Here is a 19,180-nt window from a genome sequence, read left to right on the forward strand (position 1 = left end):
CGAATACAGTGATTAGACAGCCGTCTGATTGTGACTTCCATCGTTGGAGCTTGGTAGGGATCAGCTATCCATTGTGATTTTTAGACAGCCTACAAGCACTTAGCCCCACATAGCACTTAGCTCTATAATTCTAAATGGCAACTGCTCTGATACCATGTCATGCCTCCGGCCAGCGGGCCCGTTGGTGCTGTTCAAGCGTAGTGCATTGTTTGGCTCAAACCATTGCCAAAATCGATTAGCCGATACTACACTTGATTCTTGGGCTTATCTATTTAAGCCACTAAATTTTTCATACATTTCCTTACATGGGACTAAACACGGGGCGTCACATTGATTTTGATTGTTGGAAGAGTAAGTGAAGAATCCTGTTGAAGAGCATCATCCTGCTTTGACCAGGATGATGCTCTGCTCCAATTCGTTCACTGCTTCCTTCTGTTCTTTGTTTTTCTTTCCCTTCATCCTGTGCTCATCCACAAAACAACAAATTACAGTGAGAAACTAAAGTTCTAACATAATAATACAGAAAACAAACCTCTTTTCATGGTGTTTTGCCTCTTTTGCCGCTCTACTTACTCTGACCTTGTCAATCTTCTTAATGGACCATGAATACATTGTTCGCGACATTTCTGTCATATCTCTCTGGCCTATTTCTCTTCCTCTCAAACTCAAAGGCTCAAAGGCAGAGTCTTTTCCTTCAAGAAAATATAAGTCAAAGGAGTAGCTTATGAAAATTTTAAGAGGAACACAGGTGGCAAGTTATGGATGATGATAATTAATTCAAAGTAGGCTCTGGTTTTCCTCTACCTGTGTCATATCCTTCGCTTGCAATCGCCTGTATGCCTTTGTCCACTTCACTTGGCGAGGATTTCTCTTCATCTTGAATGGCATTCTGATATGCAGAACCTGAATGTCTGCAGAAGAACTGGTTGTCAAATGAAAAATGAAAACCTTAAACAAGAAGACATGCTAACTGTTAAACAAATATAATACCTAGACATCTACAGTGTGAGATATAGAAAAACGAAAACTGAATATAAGTGATTCTAGAAGGAGACAGAGCAGATACCAGTGTTGGTGACTTCCTTAGATGTAATAAACTGAATATAAGTGATTCTAGAAGGAGACAGAGCAGATACCAGTGTTGGTGACTTCCTTAGATGTAATAAAGCATTGTTTCCTGGACATTTCCAATGACAGAGCAGATACCAGTGTTGGTGACTTCCTTAGATGTAATAAAGCATTGTTTCCTGGACATTTCCAATTTCAGATTTTTTTAAGAACGGTGCACGCTCCAACAATTGGATTCCTTCAGGACACTCCAACCACACTTTAAGCATTAAAATATAACAACAAACTTAATCACAATCTTGGATTCCAGTGCAGAGTACTAATAGTAGATTTTGTCATATTAACCGTCTGTATTGAACTCTTATCCAATTTCCTTATTATTGATTACTAATTACATATATGGCCATCTATATATTTGCTTGCAAACGTATAAAGTCATGTCATGATATAAGATTCCATGCCAAACACTCAGAGCACCTGAATACTTGACACCTGCATCACATGTCCTACAACTCTGATACAGGCTAAAAAAACCTCGCATTTTATGGAACCAAGACCTTCCATTATAAGCTCTTTATATTCTCCGAATAACATTTGTATGTTAGCCTCTCATGTTATCATATGCGAAACCACGTTGAGGAGATGCAGATGCACCCTAAAGTATTAGAACAGTCTACAAGGACCACACCTATATTTACTTTTAAAAAAAATTGTAGTAACAATATATAGAAAAAAAAAACTTTTGAGTTGAGACAGAGAATTTTCCAACCCCTTGCCAGTTCTCAGGGAAAAAGGGTATTGGACGAAGAGAGGCGATGGTTCCTTAAAAAAAAAAAAAAGAGAGAACGAGACTACACTACCAACAGTTATGTAGCGCCTTGTCAACACTTAAAAATGTCGTCATTTAATTGCATGCATACCACCAACATGTATTCCTTATAGCATTTGTATGAGAATATATGGGCATCTGTGTCTTTAATTAAGAAAGTTACAAGAAAACTATTGGTGTAAATTGCTTATGGCCGGAACAAATCACAGGGTGTGCGAATTGCCGAGGCGTGTAATCACTGTCCTTAAGAAAACATTTCGCCCCTCCTCGGTGCAAAAGGCTGCAATGGCGTCTTTCCTCACATGATTCAACGACGGACAACAGGTTAAAGTGCACTCTAATAACCTATTCTACAAAAAACAATAAAGATCTCTCTCTGACAGGAAGGAAGATAGAGCACAGAAGGTTTTTAGCGTCCCAACTGAGGAGAACAAGTCTCAATTTATAGATGAAAATTGAAACTGTAGAAAAACCAAAGGTTGAACCTGTTGGGAACACCAAAGGTTGAAAAACGTTGGGAACACTAAAGGTTAAAAACCGTTGGGAACACCAAAGGTTGAAAAACGTTGAGAACATCAAAGGTTGTAAAACGTTGGGAAAACCAAAGGTTGCAAAATAAATAACAAACACCCCACCTCTTTTTCCAATGCGGGACTAAAACATTTTTGCCTTTGTGTATTTGAAGTACACAACAACCCCCCACTATTTCAAAATACACAAAACTGGACATCATTTGGAACCAAGAATAACAAAAGAAATGTCAGAGAGAATCGAAGAGACAATGCATTAGATACTAGTGCCTTTCGACTTGAACTAGTCCCAGGGCAATGAATCTTATCTCACAAAAACATGGCAGAATAAATTCTTTGAACCAATATCCCTTGAGCATGAAATAGATGACTCATGGCCACGCTACACCTTCATTATATTGTTGTTCATGCGGGTGTGCGCTTTTTGGCCCTGCGCTTCCTGTGCTTCATGAGTGCTCTAGAGTATGGGCCTAGGTACCCATAAGAACCGACCCAGTTCTACACTCACATAGATGGATATCCATCGAGTGTGTATAAAATACATCGCTATAATTTGGGCTTATGCACTCTCCATTAAGAGCTTAACTCATCTGTTCTTAGTTTATCAAGTACTACATGTATATATGAAAATATACTATATGTATACAATGTACTATCTTACCATAGGTAGGGACGTCTCATAGAGAAATTGATACTACTGTCAGAATAAGGAGTGACTTGTTTTCCCTTTGAACCTTCTTCATGGGATCACCAATCACGTAGGTAAGGTTGACGCCAATCTTTCTCTATTTATTAGGCAGTAGTCTCATTCCTCTCGAAGTAATTTCCACTTGCCTCCGATTAAGTGGTTTAGTTAGAGGATCGGCCAAATTTAACTCTGACTTCATATAATCCAAAGTTACAACTCCAAATCGTAACAACTGCTTAATACTTGCATGTCTTAGACGCATGTGTCTAATTTTCCCATTATATATATTACTCTTGGTTTTTGCAATTGCGGCCTGACAGTCACAATGCATAGACACAGAAGGATGCGGAGTAGAATCATTGGGAAGATCTGCTAAAAAGTTTCTCAACCATTCAGCCTCAGCACATGCCTTATCTAAGGCAACTAACTCAGACTCCATGGTAGACCGAGTTATCAAGTTTTGTTTGGATGATTTCCAAGACACTACACCCCCACCAAGGGTAAACACATAATCACTAGTGTACTTGATGTCTTGTGAATCTGAGATCCAGTTTGCATCACAATACCCTTCTAATACTGGTGGAGACCTTCAAATCTTAGTCCATAATTAATGGTGTCTTTTAAGTACTTGATCAATCTTTCTAGGGTTGTGCAATGTTCCTGACTTGGACATTGGGTGTATCTATTTAATATGCCCACTGCATAAGCTCTGTCAGGTCTTGTACAATTCATCAAGTATATAAGGCTTCAAATAATTTGGGCATATTTAGGTTGTGAAGCACTATGTGAATTATTTTTCTTAAGTTGAACATTTGCCTCATAAGGTGTCGACACAGGTTTACTATCATAATATTCAAACTTTTTTAAAACTTTTTCCATATAATGTTCTTGAGTCAAAGTGAAACCATCTGTATTTCTAAGGATTTTAATCCTAAGAGTTACATCAGCTTCTCCCAGATCCTTCATATCGAACTGGGAGGATAAAATCTTCTTTGTTTCACTTATTAATTCAAGGGCTCAAGATGAGCATATCATCCAGGTAAGGGCAGATAATGACATACTAATGATTCTCAAATGTTTTAAAGTAAACACACTTATCTGCATCATTTATATAAAAATCATTAGATAACAATGCATTATCAAAATTTTCATGCCATTGTCGTTTGTTTCAACTCATGTAAAGACTTAATTAACTTGCATACTTTTTGCTCATTTCCCGGTACGATAGAACCCTCAGGTTGATTCATATATATTTCTTCATCTAGATCACAATTCAGAAAAACTATCTTGACGTCCATTTGATGAATAAATAAATTATGAATTGCTGCCAAAGACATTAGAACTCTAATATAAGAGATTCTAGTTACAGAAGCAAAAGTGTCAAAATACTCTTCTGGGTGAACCCCTTAGCTATCAACCTAGCATTATACTTTTCAACTAAACCATCAGCTTTAAGCTTTCTTTTAAAGATCCACTTACAACCTATAGGCTTAGCACCAGGTGGCAAATCAACCACCTCCAAGTATAATTGGATATGATAGAATTCAATTTAGAATTGATCGCGTCCTTCCAAAATGGTGCATCTCTGGAGCATATTGCTTCATTATAGGAAACTGGATCATTATCCAAAAGAAATGTGTAAAATCACCAAAATTGGTGGACTTTCTCTCTTTTACTCCTCCGAATTTCTATTTTAGAATTTTTAGAATTTTTAGGATTTTATTGTGAGTCTTCACAAACCACATCTTGTGAATCCTTATGAACCTTAAAATTTTCAAAGCTACTTTTCATAGGAAAAATATCTTCAAAGAAAACAACATTTTTACTTTCAATAATAGTATTTTTAGCTACTAGATTATTGTTGCTTTTGATAACAAGAAATCTACTAGCAACACTATTTTGAGCATAACCTAAGAACATGCAATTACAGTTCTAGATCCTATTTTTCTCTTTTTAGTTTCATTCACATGGACTTTGGCAAGACACCCCCACACTTTGAAATATTTTAGGCTAGGTGTATAGCCTTTCCATAATTCATATGGTACCTTTCCAGTTTTCTTATGGGGCATCCTATTCTGAATATGACATGCAAACAAAATAGCTTCCCTCCACAAGTTCAAGGGAGCACCTGAACTCACAGGCATGACATTTATCATTTCCTTAAGGGTTGTATTTTTCCTTTCAGCGACTCCATTAGATTCCGGAGAATATGGAGGAGTGGTCTCATGTATGATGTCATGTTTATCACAAAAATTTTGAAATAGATTTGATTCATATTCTCCTCCCCTATCTGACCTAAGTCTCTATATCTTACGGTCAAGTTGGTTTTTAACTTCCGCTTTATATTTTAAAAACATGTCTCATGCCTCATTCTTGTTTCTTCGAAGATAAACTTTTGTATACCTAGAGAAGTCATCTATAAATGTAATATAGTAAAGCTTTTCTCCTCTAGACATAGTACTCCTAAATTCACCAAGATTAGTATGAATACGGGTAAGCAACTCAGTTTATCTCTAGAAACAAGTTTGTAATGTTTCTTTATGGATTTTGTTTCAGCATATACTTCACATTTATCAAATTTGATATTAGCAAATTCAGATAATAATCCACATGCTTTCATCTGTTTTAAGTATTGAACAATAACATGTCTTAATCTACTATGCCACATTTCTAAGGAATCAACCAAGTAAGCAGAAGAAGGTTTTTCATTTATAATATCAAGAACATTCAGAACAAACAGTCCCTGATTACAATAACCATTACCAATAAAAGTACCACTCTTGCTTAGCACAAACTTATCAGCCTCAAAATCCACCTTAATACCAGCTTTTCCCAACAAACAAGCAGATATCAAGTTTGAGCAAATTTCAAGAATATGCAGGACATTAGTCAAAGCAAGGTTTTACCAGAAGTCAACTTGAGATTGATCTTTTCTTTCCCTTTGATAGGAACATGATGAGAGTCTCCCATGTAGACTTATGCTTCTCCATCATTGATTTTAGTGTATGTTGAAAAGACTTATTCATCACCACAAATGTGACGGGTAGCTCCAGAGTCTACCACCCAATTTTTCTCCCCAGCAGCCAGATTGACTTCAGAGACAACAGCCACGAAAACATCTCCTTGATCAAAATTTACTTTTGGAGGATTTTTTTTGTCATCTTTGTCTATGTTATTATCTTTCCTGTATCTGTACTGAAAAACATGGTGTCCCGGTTTACCACACACATAGCAATTACCTTTACTTTTCTTCTTGAAGATACCTCCATTAACCTTCAAGTCCTTTTAATTTTTGTTAAATGGCTTCTTTTTGTTCTTATTGAACTTGTTGCTGAGTTTATCTACAAGAATATTAGCTTTGGAATCAAATTCCTTAACTAAATTAACATCCCGAGCCCTGTTCTTTTCCTCTCTATGGATGTGAACAATTACATCTTCAAGAGACATTTGTTTCTTCTAGTGTTTCACACGATTTTTGTAATAATCCCAGGTCTCGGGGAGTTTTTCAACCAAACATCCAACAACAAAGGAATCAAGTAAGGTAATTCTCTCAGTTTTCAAATCACTGATAAGTATATGAAAATCCTGAATTTGAGAGGAGACATCTTTCTCTTCATTCATCTGAAATTTCAGAAAACTGCCTATATCATATTTCTGTGTACCAGCATCTTTGATAATATACTTGTTTGTCATTTTTCCCATATTTCACGTGCATTCTTATAGGTGCAGTAAATATCAAAGAACTCATTTGATAAGATAGATAAAATGGTATGGCGACATACCTCGTTACCTTTCTACCAAGCCGCTAGCTTTGCTTCATAATCTACCGAACCTGATAGAGGTTCCTTTTCGATGAGATATATTCAGCATAGTTGAGAACATCAAGGGTATCAAAAACCTATTCCTTCCGGCGCTTGAAATGATCTCCCTAGAACTGTTCGATCTTCGACGTATTTGGGAGAAGTCGCCCAGATAAAAAAAATTCTCCTGCGAAATAACGGTCGAGACTATGTTAATGTTTGTGGTTGCAGCATCGATCGGGATTGGTGACACCATCTTCTAATCTAGCTATTAGACAAATCTTTTCTTAAGATTGTTAGTGTAAATTCCTTATGGCCGGAACAAATCACAGGGTGTGTGAACTGCCGAGGCGTGTAATCACTATCCTTAAGAAAAGATTTCGCCCCTTATCAGTGCAAAAGGCTGCAGTGGCGTCTTTCCTCATAGGATTCAACGGCGGACAACAGGTTAAGGTGCACTCCAATAATCTGTTCTATAAAGAATAGCAAAGATCTCTCTCTGACAGGAAGGAATATAGAACACAGAAGGTTTTCAGTGTCCCAACTAAGGAGAACAAGTCTCAATTTATAGATGAAAATTGAAATTAAAGGAAAACTAAAGATTGAACCTGTTGGGAACACCAAAGGTTAAAAAACGTTGGGAACACCAAAGGTTGAAAAACGTTAAGAACACCAAAGGTTGAAAAACGTTGGGAAAACCAAATGTTGCAAAATAAGTAACAAACATCCCCACCTCTTTTTCCAATGTGGGACTAAACATTTTTACCTTTTGTGTATTTGAAATACACAACACAAACCACATAGACAATGGTCACGCTTATAGAAGAAACTTTTGGAATAACTGCGTAGAATTTCACTTTTGGTCCTATCTTAGTTTCTGACTAAGTTTCCCAACAAAAAGTTATCAATTACAATAATTGGTATTCTAAAATTTTTATAGAGAAGATATTCACACGTACTCCACAATTTGTGTAATATTTTAGAAATTTATGTAAACTAGATTATATCTCTAAACAATGTCCCTAAACAAGATAATGAATGTATTAAATGCCTCATAATATGTATAGCAACGTAAACTTGCATAACTTTCAATACATAGTTCCAAAAAAATTATGTTCATACATGCATAATGTATTACCTTTTAACATATTCAAATTTCAAATTTCAAACTATGAGCCTTTTTATGATTATTAGCGGTCTATAAATTCAAATTTCAACTTTAAACATTTGGCCCATACACGCGGACCGTACATGTGATGCATGACAATATACTTAGACAAATATATGAACTTACAAAGTTATAGGTGCGGGCGGGGGAACGTTGCGTGCACATGTGTGCGCGCGTGCATGCGCGCATTTGTTATAACAACTATGATAGCTATTCAGATATAACATGAGATCTTTATGCTGCATACACATACTTATGAATCACGTTTTCAGAAATTGACAATGCAGGACTTAAAAAGCAAACTCAATGCTTTAGAAGTACATTAGGGATGTACCATTCAGTTCAACCATGAAAAAGTAGAGTTTAGCTTAGCATCATTATGGACAAACTGAATGCTGTGCCCAGGACATGCATATGGTGGATGAACAGAACCAGCACTTGCCTAACCTCATTGTAGTTCTGATCAAGCAGACACGCTGAAATAAAGCTCGAATTGTTAAAATATTTCCAGCAAGGCTATAGACCAATTAAACTAGAGCACGTAGTACTTTGAAAAGCAAACAACCAGTTAATAAACATGATACCCCTCCTATATATTTTGCACGGGTAACAAAATGAGATTTTCCATGATAAACAACTCCGAGCATACATACCCACAGATATAGATGTTTGTGTACACACTAATGTGTGTGTAGAATTTGTACATGCATCAGAAAAAAGCTAATTCATGGAACACCCATGGTTAGAAGAAAAATGAATAACTATCAGAAGTTAAATACTGGTGAAAAGTAACAAAAAGTAGGCAAGTAATGGCAGTGTACATGCAAAAACGTAAAAAGACAAGGACTACGGATGACTACAGCAATCAATGATTCTATTGACTACATCCATTATGCATTTAAAAATGAAAACTCTAAATCTAATTAAGTAATTACACTTCAATGGGACATGATCATCTCGCAACGGAGGATACAAGCATTTCTGAGTAGGTGAAACACATCTTCAAGGCAATTCTAAATAAACTGACATTGGCGGTAAATCAGTTTCCACGAGTTTTATGTTGCACGTGTTGGATATCTCAAATATAGACATAATAAATAAGTAAATGGCTAGCATGTCAGTTGCTATACTAGGTGTGTGCTTTCTTGTATCTTATATTTACCCTACATCCAAATCATCCTCCTCCACAAAGTCCATTCCTCTTCAAATAATTCGAGAGAAACTTTAAACTGTCACCAGAGCCCTGACTCACTTTAGATCAAAGTCTACCCTCCCATGCCCATCATTTGGTTTTAAATATCGGATATTGGGGAAATATCGAATGGCCAAAATTCATATCGGATTGTGGATATCGAGGAAACATCGGGAAAATATAGGGGATATGTGGTAAATATCAGAATGCATAACGGATGTTTGCCTATATAGTATAATACACTAAAATGTAATCTCAACTACTTTATGAAACTAAACATACAAAATGTAAATAATATATGTTTACAATCACTAATCACCCTTGTAAAACAAGCAGAAGTACAAATCAACGTTGCAACATTTTGTCTGATTTTTTAAGGCCAAAATCTCACTTAATATAATGGGAAAATCATGGTATCTCGCCCAAAAATTACCAAACGCGGTATATTATCTTGCGACAAGCCATATAAAAGGATATATCGGTCAATATATAGTTGATATATCAGCCATATCACTGATATATCACCCAAAATCATTAAAAAGAGATAAACGATATTTAGAGACAATATCAGTTGCGGCAAGCCCTGTAAAATGATATATATCGGGCGATACATCGGGTCATGTCGAGGATATTTAAAACAAATAGCGCAAGTCAATCTGCAAAAAAAAATTGAACTCCATGACTGTCACGGATAAAATTTCATTATCTCCTTCACAACAAGGTTTTTTCTTTAGGATTTGATTTTATCTTTTAGTTACTATCGTATTTGATATTATATGTTATTTTCGGTGAGAATTATAAGTTACCTTTTTATTTGAGTTAGAATTTTATTTTATCCTACTTAATTTGATCTATATATGAGGAATGCCTTTCATGTGAACCGTGAAAGGTGTAAAATTTATGAAGACTGGTTTATCTTACAGAAACTTTACATGTATTTATAATTGGCAAAATGGTCTGATTGGTATATTTTGTAGACACTTGGTGACATGTTGGTATAAGTTTTTTTTATTTTGACAGATTGGTATATTTTGTAGACTCCGGCGCCATATAGCCCTTAAATTTGGCTAGAGTTACTGTTCCGGCCAGTGCTGATGGGATTTTTTTGCATAAAACCCCTCATCAAAAACTCATCCTGCTCCTAACCCCCCTCTCCCTCCTCCCCATCCTCTTCAACCTCCCCCTCTCCCTCCTCCTCATCCTCTTCCTCTTCCTCCTCCTCATCCTCTTCAACCTCCCCCTCCTACTCTTCCTCCTCCTCCTCCTCATCCTCTTTGCATATCCAAGATCGCAATGCCAGCACAAGGACAAGGCTCCTTTTGCCATCATCAACAAAAAACATGCTAACATATCTAAGATATATTTTTAATATCAACAGGGAGGTCATCAAACTTATAATAAAAGTGAAGCTCCTTCAATTTTTGACTCAGCTTGAACAAAGCATTAACTACAATTATATTCTCTGAAGCAATGCTGGACCTGAATGCAATGAAGAGAAATAGCTGAGAGAGGCACTCGAATGGTGACTGTCCCATGAGGAGGAGGAGGGAGAGGGGGAGGTTGAAGAGGATGAGGAGGAATACAAGACCGTATGTCCCCTCGCCGATCTTGCAGATGAGATCGTACTGCTGCAGCCACGCCGGACGATTGATGCCGCCGCCGGAGCTCCGACCGTCACCCATGGCAGCTGCAATCTTTTTCCCTCTTCTCGATTTTCCCCCCTTTCTTTTCCCTATTTCACTTTCCTTGGCCGTGCGCTTGAAAGGTAAGCGGAGATGAGTGGCCTTTTACCATATACCCCTCGAAACTATATTACTGGTGATATGTTTTTGATGATGGGGGTTTTATGCAAAAAATTCCATCAGTACTGGACAGAACAGTAACTCCGACCAAATTTAAGGACTATATGACGCCGAAGTCTACAAAATATACCAATCTGTCAAAATTAAAAAAAAATCAACATGTCAAGTGTCTACAAAATATACCAATCTGGCCATTTTGCCATTTACAATTTTATGTAGCATGCGAGTTGCTGTACTAGGCATGTGCTGTAGTGTGAGGCCCACAACTCGTATCTTTTACTATTCCTAAATCCAAATCCTCCTCATTCACTCCACTCCACTCCGAAAATTATTGTAACCCAAATTTAGAAGTACTAGCCACGACGGGCCCACTTTAGATCGGAGTATTCCATTCAGTCCTCATTTAATTGCTAGCCTACGCCGACATAGAGACTAGGGAAGCATGGTAGCATACGAGGGTATTTGTTTCAAATTCTATAATTTTAGAATATGGATTTCACAATGAGATTTGAAATCATAGGTGTTTTGTTATGGGTTGGGATTTCTAAAATGTTGTTTGTTTCGTTAATATTTTAAGATTTAGAATTCTACAATTTGTAATATTTTGTTTGTTTCAAGCTCAAATTATAGCATTACCAAATGCCAAAATTTTATAATCTACAATTTGTAATATTTTGTTTGTTTCAAGCTCAAATTATAGCATTACCAAATGCCAAAATTTTATAATATGATGAATATGCTATCTTATTTGTTTCAAGCTCAAATTATAGCATTACCAAATGCCAAAATTTTATAATATGATGAATATGCTATCTTAGTAAGGTTACCTCCAACAAAATGATAAAATTGAGATTTGTCAAATTCTCTCCAATTGAGAGGTAAGCACACTCATTTATGAGATTTGTCAAAATCCTCTCCAATTGAGAGGATTTGACAAATTCTAAAACCTGAGCACTTTTTGCACTTTTGTGATTCAATATTTTAAAATTTTTTATAAAACAAACACCATATATAAAATCCCAAAATACAAAAAAACTCACTTTTTGATCTCAAAACTTGTAATCTATACCAAATGCCAAAATTTTTGGTGAAACAAACACCCCCTATAAGGATGCAATTTATAAAGATTTTTGTAACATTAAGGATTGAGAGAAAGGCACAAGCGGTGAGAATAGAAAGAAGGGAAAGAAAACAAAAGCAAAACTGATGCATAAAAATTAATAAGAATGTGGCGACAGCAGAGTCCGCTGAGTATGCGTTTCGTAGGTTGGATTTTACAATTTAGAAAGGATTAGCGGCGCAACTTGTTGCCCGCTTGTCATCATCACATATGTAATTGTTTATCGTATTAATAAAGTTTTTTTTATAAAAAAAAAGAAGAAAAAAGGAGACATGATAAGGTGCTTACTCAACGATGCACGATGTCGAGGTTCCGATGTCCCTGATGACCACCAGAACAACCGCCTGAAGCTTTGCCAGCACCAGGAGGATCTTGGGGGAAGATCTAGAGAATAGCAGGTCTGGGTGGGGATTTATAACATGACGGACGGGCCCACAAAGCGAACCCAACTAACCCAATTCCCATGATTCGATTCGGATTTTGAGCAGGTTCGGATTGTTGAGATTCGGAATAATTTCCCCCTCAATCTTCTCTTCCTCATTAAATTTCATATGGGTGACACTAAGGGCACACTCCCAACCACACCTCCAACTACACCCCCTCTCTCATTTGCTACACTACACCGGGCCCCACATGGGATTTTAAATTTTTAAAATCCCATGTGGGGCCCGGTGTAGTGTAGCAAATGAGAGAGGGGGTGTGGTTGGAGGTGTGGTTGGGGGTGTGCCCCTATCATTTTCCATTTCATATTGCTTCAGTTGATCTACGCTGTCCAAATTATGGATTCCTTTGGTATATACCTTTCCCCCAGCAGGTCACTTGATCTTTGGCTGGCTACAATAGCCCACTTGCTTAACTAAGTGAGTTTGATCTCGTGCTAAATAGACCAAACTGAGCTAATTAGCTTGACTCAATTAGTTTAGGCAATGATCAAGATATGTATGGAACAGATTGAAAATGAAAATAAGAGCTTGTTTGGTTGTTTTCTATAATTACGAGAAGGGTTTTTTATTTCTAGGCCCATTAGTTTACTCATCTTTACCTATAAACCCAATCACTATTTTTTGTATTCTTAAACCCAATTGTCTTTTTGTTTTTGCCTTTAAACCCAATTTCAAAATACAGTATACACAACACTTGTATTTATACACAAACATGATTAAAAACCCCAAAATACCCCTTGCAAAACCCAACTTAAATCAGCCCCCCGCTCTCTCTTCTCTTCTTCCTCCTTTTCTAACTCAGCCCTAATTTAAAAAACAAAATTCCCCCTTGTCGTGACCTTCACCGTTGCCGTCACCCGCCGCCGTCACTGTCACTGTTGCCGTCGATCACCGCCTCGCCGCCCTCGACACGAAGCTCGGCTCCAAGTCTGGCTCAAGAACAAACTTGTTTCAGTGCGAAACAGGTGCGTGCGTTCTCTAGCGGTCCTAGAGCATGAATACTGCTACCTCAAGAACAAACTTCATGAGATCCTTTAGGTACTTTTGGCTGTTGTCAATTTAATTAATTCCTCATTATTACAAAATTTGTGATTGTTTAATTATGCAAACAAATTTATGATGCACACGCAGATTGAGCAGCAGAGAATGATAGCCGCCGGAGTTCGTTACCACCCTCTCTTCGAAGATTAGATCAAAGAGATCACTCGAGCTCATCGATCAATCGTTGTTAGATTCATTAATTACAATAAATGTGCTCCTAATCTTTTTTCCCCTGTGTTTGTTGTTGGCGTGCTATATATTGTAGAAAATTGTAATGGGAAGTATTTGTCTTGAAATAAATTTTGGCGTTTCTTTTGTGATCTTATGTTATTTTAAATGCAAGGGTTCACGGATGTTGAGTGATGAGGGTTGCTTGATGTAATTTTATTCTGGTGCTCTGCTTTTGTTTCAGATACACAGAAATTTATGCATTGTTTGCTAGTAAATTAATGCCCTAGTTTATCTTGGATACTCAAGTGGGCCCTACAATTGAACAAGGGTTACTATGATATACTAGGGCTATTATGAAACATATGTTTGTATGAACATTGTATATATAGTTTGTCAATTGCATTCTTCGGTTAAATTACTATTGTTATGTAGCTTCTATGTTAGATTTGATGATAGATATATAAATTTGAAGATAGATAAATTCTGTGACGTTCAGTATGACTATTGTTATGTTGTTATGTGGCTTCTGTAAGTATACCATGTTATTCAATAAGCATAATACGTTACTCAGTAAATATAGCATGTTAACCTGTAAGTATAGCACGTTATCATATAAGTATAGCACGTTATCATGTAAGTATAACAGGTTATTCTATAAGTATAGCACGTTATTCAGTAAGTATAGCACGTTATCATGCAAGTATAGCACGTTATTCAGTAAGTATAGTACGTTATCATGTAAGTATAACACGTTATCATGCAAGTATAGCACATTATCATGTAACTATAGCACGCTATCATGTAAGTATACCACATTATTCAGTAAGTATAGCACGTTATTCAGTAAGTATAGCACGTTATACAGTAAATATAGCATGGTATACAGTAAGTATAACACGTTATACATTAAGTATAGCACGTTATCATGTAAGTATAGCACATTAACCTACAAGTATAGCACATTATTCAGTAAGTATAGCACGTTAACGTGCTATACTTACATGATACCATGCTATACTTACATGTTAATATGCTATACTTACATGATAATGTGCTATACTTACAGGTTAACGTGCTATACTTACATGATAACATGCTATACTTACTGGTTAACGTGCTATACTTATAATATAACATGCTATACTTACAGATTAACGTGCTATACTTACTGTATACCATGCTATACTTACTGAATAACGTGTTATACTTACTGAATAACGTGGTATACTTACATGATAACGTGATATACTTACACGATAACGTACTATACTTGCATGATAACGTGCTATAATTATATGATAACGTGCTATACTTACTGAATAACATGCTATACTTACATGATAACGTACTATACTTGCATAATAACGTGCTATACTTACATATCGGCGTAGGTCAAGAGGACCGAACCTCGTGAACATATCGGCGTCTCATTTGGCTAACTATTTCTCTCTCTCTCTCTCTCTCTCTCTCTCTCTCTCTCTCTCTCTCTCTCTCTCATTTATTGCCATATTGCTATATAGTGTCTGGAGTTGCATTGAATTTTATTAATTACACATTAATTGTTTGATTACCCTATTCCCTCTAGGGTAATTTTATTTGGTATCTAAGTAAGGTCTCTATATTTATTGAAGTTTAATCACCTTAGAGTAAAGATCAAATGGAATCAAACATGAATATGCATGCTCTTGAAGGTCAATTCAGTACTAGACCTCCTTTGTTTACCGACAATAATTTTTCATATTGGAAAGCTAGGATACGCATATATTTGAGATGCATTGATCTTGACATCCTAGACATAGTTGAGAAAAATATGTTAAAAAATCTAGTAGTGACATGACTGAGAATGAAAGACATTTGACTACACTTAACGTTAAAGCCATGAATGCTTTGATTTGTGGACTCACTCTCAATGAGTATAATAGAGTCTTCACTTATGTAACCGCACATGAGATTTGGGAGAAACTATGTATTACTCATGAGGGAACTCCTCAAGTCAAAGAATCAAAAATTAGTAGTCTCATGCATGAATATGAATTATTCAAAATGTTTCCAAATGAGTCTATTAATGCTATGTTTTGTAGGTTTACTAATATTGTGAATCAACTATATGGTCTTGATAAGGTTCTTGAGAACCAAGAGAAGAACTACAAGATCCTCTATTCTCTTACACCGGCATGGGAACCCAAAGTAACGACTATTGAGGAAGCCAATGATCTCACAACGCTCACTCTTGATGGCCTCATTGGCAAACTCAAGGTTCATGAGAAGAAAATCAAGGAGGAGGAGGAAGAACCCCCATGAGCAAATGAAGAGCCTCCTCAAAAGATAAAGTCAATAGCACACAAAGGAGCCATTGAATGTGACTTATCCTCCTCTGATAGCGATATCGATGTGTCAAAAGAAGTGACATGTCACTCCAGGAGAATTTCAAGATTGGTAATAATGAACAAAAATTTTAAAAATAATCGTTCTAATAAATTCTCTTCTCGTGTAGGAAAATGCTTTGAATGTCATGAATTGGGACACATAGCAAGAGATTGTTCCAAAGTAAGACAGAAGTACTTGAAGTATAAGAAAAAGAAGGCAATGTATGCGGGATTAGAAGAATCCGAACCGAGTGATTCTGATAGTGATGAAGAAGCCGCCAAGTGTGCTTTCCAAGATCCAAACATATGCTTCATGGCTCATGAAGATGAGGTAATATCCAATTCTAAAGATGAATTCTTTAGTATGCAATGTAAACTTGAAACCGCTCACTTCGAGTTTAAAAAGCTAGCAAAAAAAATTCTTTATTTTAAAAATTACACAACTCATGTGATTCTCAATTTGAAATATTATAATCTTCAATGAATGAGGCCATTACCTTAAAATATAAATTAATTGAAGATCTTGAGTTTAAAAACAAACAATTTAAATCTCAAATTAAAAAATTAAAAAAAATAAAATTGTTATGCTAAAATCTAATCATTCTTCTACTAATCATGTTCATCATCATTTTAGTAGAAAATGGTTCTATAGATCTCATGCACCCACTTATAAGAAAAATTTTATTTATGCATATTGCATGAGACAAGGTCACACCTCCACACATTGTAGGATTAAGAATAATATTTATGATTTTGGGTTGATGTGGGTAACAAGAGTACTAACATTCAAGGACCCAAGATTTGGGTACCTAAAGTTTCTACCACTTCTTTACTTATAGAGAACGTCTCGCACAAGACGTAAAGATGTATGGTACCTTGATAGTGGTTGCTCTTATCACATGATGGGCAACAAAGATCTATTTTCAACCCTATCAAGGATGAAAGGAGGCAATGTCTCCTTTGGCGACGGTGAGAAATGTAAAATTGTAGATATGGTGTTATTGGTAAGAAGCATTCTCCCGTTATTGAAGATGTTTATTTAATAAGAGGATTTAATCATAATCTTCTTAGTATTAGTCAACTTAGTGACAAAGGCTAAGATATTATTTTTAAACCGAATAAATGCTTTGTTAACCTCAATGATAAAATTATTTTTGTTTCTCTTAGAAAAACTAATGTGTATATTTTTTAGATGAATGAGCTTGTAGATCAAGATGTAGAATGCCTTACTACGGTGGATGGTGATCCTTGGATTTGGCACAAAAGGCTTGGACATGTTAACATGAGATTAATTTCTAAGCTATCTAAGAAGAACTTGGTAAGAGGTCTACCGAGCTTAACCTTTGTCAAAGACTCTCAATGTGAAGAGTGTGCTAAGAAGAACTTGGTAAGAGGTCTACCGAGCTTAACCTTTGTCAAAGACTCTCAATGTGAAGAGTGTGCCAAAGGTAAACAAATTAAGAGGTCTACCGAGCTTAACCTTTGTCAAAGACTCTCAATGTGAAGAGTGTGCCAAAGGTAAACAAATTAAACCTTCTTTTAAGTCCATTGACGAGGTATCTACCACTAAACCCTTGCAATTATTTTATCTTGATCTTTTTGATCATATGTGTGTAGCCTCACTAGTAGGTAATCATTATGTCTTCGTAGTAGTTGATTTTTCTCGTTTTACTTGGGTTATATTTCTTGCTAACAAGGATGAATATTTTGAAGAATTTTTTTTGTTTTATAAAAAGAGTCGAAAATGAAAAAGATTAGAAAGTTGTAAAAATTCATAGTGATCATGGTGGTGAATTTCAAAATAAGTAATTTAGTGATTTTTGTAACCATCATGGTATTACCCATACGTTTTCCGCACCAAGAACACCACAACAAAATGGTGGTGTTGAACAGAAAAATCGTATCATACAAGAGATGGCACATACTATGATAAATGCTTTTGATTTACTAAAATATTTTTGGCTGGAAACTGTTAATACGGCTTTCCATGTTTTGATTAGGCCCTTTTTCAAGAAAATACCTTATAAACTTTATTTTGGCAAAACACGTAATATTAGCTATTTTTGGATTTTTGGTTATAAATGCTTTATTTTGAACACTAAACATCACCATGATAAATTTGATTCAAAAATAGATATTGAAATATTTTTAGGATATGCATCAAGGAGTAAGGCTTATAGAGTTTTCAACAAACGAACACTCGTTGTTGAAGAATCTATGATCGTTACCTTTGATGAAACTAATCTTGGTTTGCAAGATTTTGCGCCTATTAGGGATGACGATGACATTAAAGGTGGATTGGAATTATTGCAAATAAATAACACCCCTTCAACTGTTGCACCAAATAATATGGAAGATGAGCTTGACAATAATCAAAAAGAACTTCCCAAAACTTGGAAGTTTGCACCGGATCATCCCAAGGAGCAAATTATTGGAAGCCCATCCAAAGGTGTTATGACTCGCTCAAAAGCTATGAGCGAATATGGTAACATTGCTTTCTTATCTCAAATTGAACCAAAACGTATTGATGATGCTTTGAATGATGAATTTTGGGTTTTAGCCATGCATGAAGAATTAAATAATTTTCAAAGAAATAATTTTGGAAACTTGTTCCTAGACCTAAAGATTTTCATGTTATTGGCATAAAATAGGTTTTTTGTAATAAACTTAATGAATTTGGTATAGTGACTAGAACTAAAGCTAGATTAGTCCCCCAATGATACAATCAAGAGGACGACATTGATTATGACGAAACTTTTGCACCGGTTGTAAGAATGGAGTCCATTCATATGTTTTATCCTTTGCTAGTTTTAAAATTTTCAAATTATTTCAAATGGATGTCAAAAGTGTGTTTTTAAATGGTTTTATTGATGAAAATGTGTATGTTGAGCAACCCCCCGGTTTTATTGACCCATTGTTTCCAAATTATGTTTACCAGGTACAAAAGGCCTTGTGGGTTGAA

The 19,180-nt window shown here is 35.9% G+C and overlaps 1 protein-coding gene across 1 annotated transcript; it reads right to left on the reverse strand.

Moving 5' to 3' along the window:
- LOC109823588 lies at positions 379–12,748 on the reverse strand. The gene is made up of 5 exons (XM_020389867.1): positions 12,652–12,748; positions 12,486–12,597; positions 805–911; positions 533–692; positions 379–460 (listed from the first exon to the last, which is right to left on the reverse strand). Exons 1-5 carry the CDS (start codon positions 12,746–12,748, stop codon positions 379–381), a joined length of 558 nt encoding a protein of 185 aa, XP_020245456.1.

The sequence above is a fragment of the Asparagus officinalis genome, chromosome 9, assembly GCF_001876935.1.
Source record: "Asparagus officinalis chromosome 9, Aspof.V1, whole genome shotgun sequence".
In the NCBI taxonomy this organism is placed as follows: domain Eukaryota; kingdom Viridiplantae; phylum Streptophyta; class Magnoliopsida; order Asparagales; family Asparagaceae; genus Asparagus; species Asparagus officinalis.